This window comes from Caenorhabditis briggsae (assembly GCF_000004555.2).
Source record: "Caenorhabditis briggsae complete genome, chrI, whole genome shotgun sequence".
NCBI lineage: Eukaryota > Metazoa > Nematoda > Chromadorea > Rhabditida > Rhabditidae > Caenorhabditis > Caenorhabditis briggsae.
The window spans coordinates 4660665-4666832 of record NC_013489.2 but is presented as its reverse complement, the minus strand read 5'-3'; the positions used below and the strand labels follow the sequence as shown (position 1 = coordinate 4666832).

Here is a 6168-nt window from a genome sequence, read left to right as displayed (position 1 = left end):
CGGTCTTGAGAAAAACCATGCAGAAAAACCGTGCCAGGGTTGCAGTTTAGGCTCCGCCCCCGACTCCGCCCACTTTTCTCCGGAGTTTTTTCCCCGGAATTTCCGGGGTCTCAATTCTCTTCAAAAAATTGTGCATTTGCGCTCCCCAGAGATTTTAGCGAAAACATCGACCACCATGATGACTATTCCCGATTGATAGAAATACCTTCTATACGTCCTCATCTTTTTTTACATTCATTCTTGCGAAATCAATAACATAAATTCTTTGAATCACCCATCTTCCGTCGCCGAGATTTACCGATAGTATGTTCCATAGTTTTATTTCAACCCAATCCATCTGCTCTAGGTACCCTCCATTTATTCTCATCTCATCTGTCGCTTGTTTTTTATTGACTATTAGTTCCGCCTCGTAATAATCATTCTATAACTCCACAGATAAAAACATGTCCATTGCTCAACAACTCGTCGATATGGGATTCCCAGCTGATAAAGCTGAAGCAGCAGCAGGAAACAACAGAAATCTGGATCAGGTATTCGAAAAGTAACTTGTCCTATTGATTTTTTTCAATCTAGGCACTCGATTGGATCGAGAAAGATGGAGCCGGTGTCCCAATGGAAACTGAGAATCCAGCCTCCGGTACAGACGGAAGTTCGGCAATGGTAGATGAGGAGAGTGTCTCGGCGGCAGCTGCCAGCTTCAAATGCGATGAGTGAGTTGTTGAAGTTTTAGAATCAATATTTATATTTTCTATTCGCTGGGTTTTATTAAAGCCAAGATAAATTTCAGCTGCGGGAAGCTTCTCGCTAACGAAGACGCAATCATGTTTCATGCTACGAAGACGAAGCATGAAAATTTCAGTGAGAGTCAAGAACAAATCAAGCCACTCACACCGGAAGAAAAAGCTGCCAAGGTTCTGGAAATTCGCGAGAAAATCAAGGTTCATCAAGCGAAAAAGGCCAAAATTGAAGCAGAAGAAGCTCGTGAGAAAGAGCGCAAGCGCCGTGAAGATGGAAAAGCTATGATCGCTCACAAGGAAGCAGCGAGAGACCGTGAGATTCGGGAAGCGGCTCAACAACGTCGTCGAGAGAAAACAGAAGACGAAATCGCAAGACAACGGGTTCTTGAACAAATCAAGGCAGATAAAGAAGCTCGTAAGGCGAAGGCAGCTGGGCAACCTGTTCCGGAGCCAAAACCAGCAGCTTCTGTTGCTCCGGTGGTCGCTGCTCCACCAAAGGACTACAAGTCTACTACTCTACAGTTCCGTCTTCTAGATGGACAAATAGTGCGACAACAGTTCCAAGCTGATGAACCGGTTAGTTTTCATCTAATTAGAAGAGTTTCTGATCATTTTAATTTCAGCTCGCTATGGTTCGAGCCTGGATCGATACTAATCACGCTAACGGTGTAGGGTTCTCCCTAATGACTCCATTCCCGAGAAAGGTGTTCACGGAAGATGACATGGGTACTCCACTCAAGGCCTTGAGTAAGTTTCCCGTCCTGTGCCTAATAAACACATTCTACTTTACAGATTTGGTTCCATCGGCCAACATCGTCCTTAACCGCTTGGGCTGAATCGACTCGTCGACTGACACCCTCTCACAATCGTCCTACTAAAAAAATCTCCTCACCACTGGTCTATGATATTTTATTGCCTTCTCAAAAATCTATTCAAATAAAGTTTCAATTTAATTGTTTCCTTTGAAATGTACATGAAAAAAGCTGATGAACACCCGGAACATATAAGAACATTAATTAAAGAAATGACTTCGTCTGACCAGGATTCGCAATCACAATACGTTCTCTGGTTCCTTGAATTCTCCGCATCTCTACGTCCTTCATTTCTTCGTGCTCTTCGAATTCTCTCCAATTCCTTTCTCGATATTCTTGCCAGAGATTTCTGACCAATTGTACAACTATCATGTCACCAGCATGGTTCGAAATCATTCGCAGCATCAGAATCTTGAAAAGAAAGTTTAATTTTGACGAATTCTTCAAAACTTACTCCATCTGATTTCAGAAAATCGGAAACGAAAGAATCAAGAAGATGTGGTGCGAATGCAATCACAGTGTAAAGTCGTTCGACAGTCGCATCTTTTTCGAATTTTTGCAATTTTTTATATTCACTCGATTCCGCAATTTGAATAAATTTCATCACATAATCAACTTTTTCGGAATGAATGAATGAGTTCGCAATCCAATAAATGAATGAACAAGTTGTAATGATTGCCAATATCATATACCAGCACCATAGAAAAGCGAATACTTTCTCGTTGATGATATTGATTAGGAGAGCACATTGAACAGTGTATCTATTCAGGTTTGCAAGGTATCGAACTTCAAAATCACACAGTGTTACTCTCGGAAAATGACCAGTTTCTGTCCACGGGCGGCCTGCCCAGATATCACTCAGAACCTGAAATGAAGGAATTTAAACTTTGGAAGGCGACTGAAAGAAAGACTTACTTGGAATCCAAAGAAAACGAATTCACTGCTTTTCAGACATGCGTTAAGAATGAAAAATTGAGCGACGACGTTCACAGAATAGAGCAGTTTAGTGAAACTGTATACAATAGAGATACACTGTCCGGAGAGGAATCTTGAGAACTTAATTCTAGCTATCCAGCCACGTGCTCTGATTCTTCCATTTGGTGACTGTAGGTCTAGATTATCAACAAAGTTGCAGGTGATAGCTTCAACAGCCTGGAAAATGTTGGATCAGTTTATTTGAAAAACTCTTGAGCCTACTTTTTGACGATCCGAATAGTCAAGAAGGGCTTGTGCATCACATGCGGCATTGATCAAAGTTTGTATATTTAGACCTGAAATTCATTTTTTTTATTATTATGGTACAAAAAAAACGCAGCTGCGGAAGAGGGATGCAGGTGCCCGCGGCCGAAGGTCCCACAACGAAAACTACCGTAACCTAAAAAAAAATAGCAGGAAATCGATAAAAAACAGTGAAAAACGAGAAAAAGAATCCGGAACAAAGGTATTTTACTTTAGGCTACGGTAGTTGTCGTTGTGGGACCTTCGGCCACGGCCACCGGCGTTTCTCTTCCACAGCTCCGAATTTTCGTAAGTGCAAGAGTAATACGGTCAAGGAAAACATCTTACCGGACTGAAAACTGCATAACCTCCAAAAAATACAGGGCAAAGAAAACATAAGAGCTTCAGCTATAAGAATAAAAGGAACCCATTGATAGTATCCAATCTGCTTCTCCTCTCTTGCTGTATGATCATCTGGTACATTCTCATACATTGGTATCCAATAGGTATTCTGTATCCAACAATACGATTCAATATATTCTTCCATTGATTCTCTACTATGTGGATTAACCCAACATTCGATTGGAGTTCCTCCATATTGTTTCGCAGAAATCACAAGGCAACAAACTGCGAGTATCAGCGGAGTGTAGTAGTAATTGAGTCTATCCACTGCATCATCATCACCTCGAACACTCAGAGCACTGATGAAACTTCTCGCAAGTGTTGCGTGAAAGAACATTTGACGGTCTTGGCGAAGGCTAAAATTTAGGAGGCAGGTCAAAAATTTGAAAGACAGGAAGAAGAAGCTTTTTGACAGAGACAGACAAAGGGAAAAGGAAGGGATAATATGGACTTAGTTTTTGTTTAATGGGTTGGAATCAGAAAATGGGAGGAAATGGACAAGGGTCAGTGGGGCGGATGTAAATCACTGCCCAAATGGGAGACTTCTTTGGGGTTGAGTCAGTTTCGGAAAGCTCACTGGAAACTTTAAAATGATAAAAAAGAAGAATACATCTCCTTTATTTCTTAAAAAAACAATCTCAAAGTTCCGATTTTTCATAATTTCAAATTTCGCAGGTTGATTTTGATGATATAAGATTCCTGGCAAATTTTGGAAACCCAATTAAAGATCTCTGATCCGAAACTTTTGAAAATTATTCTTGCAAGCTACTGTTCCATTGTCAAAATGTATTTCTAGTTATGAAATCCCCAAAAGTTTGAATATTGGACACAGATAAATCGGGGAGGCTCAAAGGCGGACGAATGACGGCTGAAGGTTTAAGAATTGGCTATAACTTGAGAATTTAAGAAAATGGGGAACGTTTTTGATAAAAAGTATTCAAGGCAAACATTAGTAATCGAACCATTTTGAAAAAACTATGTATGTTTGTTCTGATAAAAATAATGAAAAATTCTTTTTTTTTAATAAAAATTGTTTTTTGAGTTTTCTAAACAGATTTTACTAAAACATGTAGATTTCTCATGATGGCTCGATTATTAATTCGAGCCTTTTAAAATTTCTGAGAAAATTTTTCCTTTGCTCAAATGCCAAGTTTATAGCCAATTCCAAAAGCTTCAGCCGCCGTTTGTTCGCCTTTGAGCGACCTCGCTTTATCTGAATAAGTTTCAACACCTTTGAATAACTAACATCCAACGACAGTAACCATATTTCTATCTACGGTATGATTTAGTAGACAACGTTTCTGATTCTTATTTTAAAAACAATTTCTCGATTTCTTGAGCTCAAATTTGACAGTTTGGGTGGGCCTCTATTAGAGGAAGTACGGTATTTATTTCATCAGAAAACTCAGAAGAACTTCAAAAACATGATATTGTTTGAAATTAAACAGAAGAGTGTTATTTTTTGCTACAATTCGAATGTTGTCCCACACTTAACCTATAACCAGGAAAAAATTATCTTCCAGGTTTCCAAAAAAAAAACGAAAATTGATGTTGCGTGTGTACAGAATATGTTACTGAAATTGGTTTTGAAAAATTAATTGGTTTTCTGGTGAACCAGAATAATTGAATATCAAAAAGATATAGAATTTCAGAACTTTAGAATTTTAAAATTTCAGAATTTCAGAACTTTGAAATATCAGAATTCTAGAAATTCAGAACTTTAGATCTTCAGAATTTCAGAATTTCAGAGTTTCACAAAATCAGAATTTCAGATTTTTAGATTTTCAGATTTGGGGAATTACTGAATTTCACGAAATCAGAATATTGAAAAAATCAAATTTCAGAAATTCAGATTTTTAAAATTTTGGAATTCCAGAATCTCAGAACCAGAACCTCAGAATTTCAGAATATTAGAATATTAGAATTTCAAATTATTTTTAAATTTCAAGAGCATCAGAATTTCAGAATTTCAAAATTTCAAAATTCCTTAATCTCAGAACTTCAGAATTTTAGAATTTCAGAATTACCAAAAATCAGAATATTAAAACATCGAATTTCAGAATTTCAGAATTTCAGGATCTCAGAACTTCAGAACTCTAGAATTTCAGAATCTTATAAGACAAAATCTATGGTTGTAACCTTAAAAGTAGTACCCACTAACATATAAGAACAAGATTGAACAAATACTCATTCTATCCCCAATCTCCAGTACACTTTCCTTAAGCCTATTACTTTTTGTATCCAATTCAATTTTCTGAAGATTTCGACACTTTTTCTAAAAGGTCCTAGTACACTCACAATCTGGTGGAGGACAAATTGAAATTAGGGGTTCAAATTCACATATTCGCTTCAGATTAACAATTACACACGTAGTACTATGGGATCTCATAAAAAGAAAACGAAGATAAATTCGAAACAGATGCTCCTGGATAATTATCGAAGAACCTACGATACGGAGGTCTTTTATGAGAGCAAAAATAAATATAATGACGAGATTTTCAGACTAGAATTATGAATATCTCGGGGGATCTTGTTCTTATATTGAAAAACAAAAAAAAAAGAAATATGTGTTCCTAGGTATAATAGTGAATTAAAAAGGGGAAAACCAAATGAATGGGGTGCAACAATTCACACTCTTCCTCTTCTTCCACTTCTACTCAATTTCATTTTCAATGAACGATAACGAAATTACAGAAAAGAAAAGAAAGGGGACGATGACATGCAACAAAACGAAACATACGGGTTGGTCGCTGCGGTCCGCCACATCCAATCCAACACTCAAACGAACATTCAAGTGCAATTTGTAATATTCTGGATGCTCTTCTCTGAAAATACCTGAAACTGTGATTAAGTGAGAGAGAAACCTGTGAAAAGGAAATAAAAACATTTTTAAAGAAAGACCAAAAACATTTTGATGCACTAAAATGTTTCCAATGTTATGTATTTTATTAATATTATTCCGAACATCTGAAATTTTCGGAAAACCCGTTGGAAGCAAA

The 6168-nt window shown here is 37.4% G+C and overlaps 2 protein-coding genes across 2 annotated transcripts; one reads left to right on the top strand and one right to left on the bottom strand.

The window, feature by feature from the left end:
- Positions 1–443: 443 nt before the first annotated feature.
- Cbr-ubxn-1 lies at positions 444–1573 on the top strand (the record flags this gene model as incomplete). Its single annotated transcript, XM_002639352.1, has 5 exons — positions 444–530; positions 574–710; positions 788–1313; positions 1361–1484; positions 1530–1573. 5 exons carry the CDS (start codon positions 444–446, stop codon positions 1571–1573), a joined length of 918 nt encoding a protein of 305 aa, XP_002639398.1.
- Positions 1574–1753: 180 nt separating this feature from the next.
- Cbr-inx-19 lies at positions 1754–3506 on the bottom strand (the record flags this gene model as incomplete). Its single annotated transcript, XM_045244287.1, has 5 exons — positions 1754–1960; positions 2004–2414; positions 2465–2701; positions 2747–2820; positions 3116–3506. The coding sequence occupies 5 exons, from the start codon at positions 3504–3506 to the stop codon at positions 1754–1756; spliced, it is 1320 nt and encodes a 439-aa protein (XP_045092547.1).
- Between the last annotated feature and the right edge of the window lie 2662 nt (positions 3507–6168).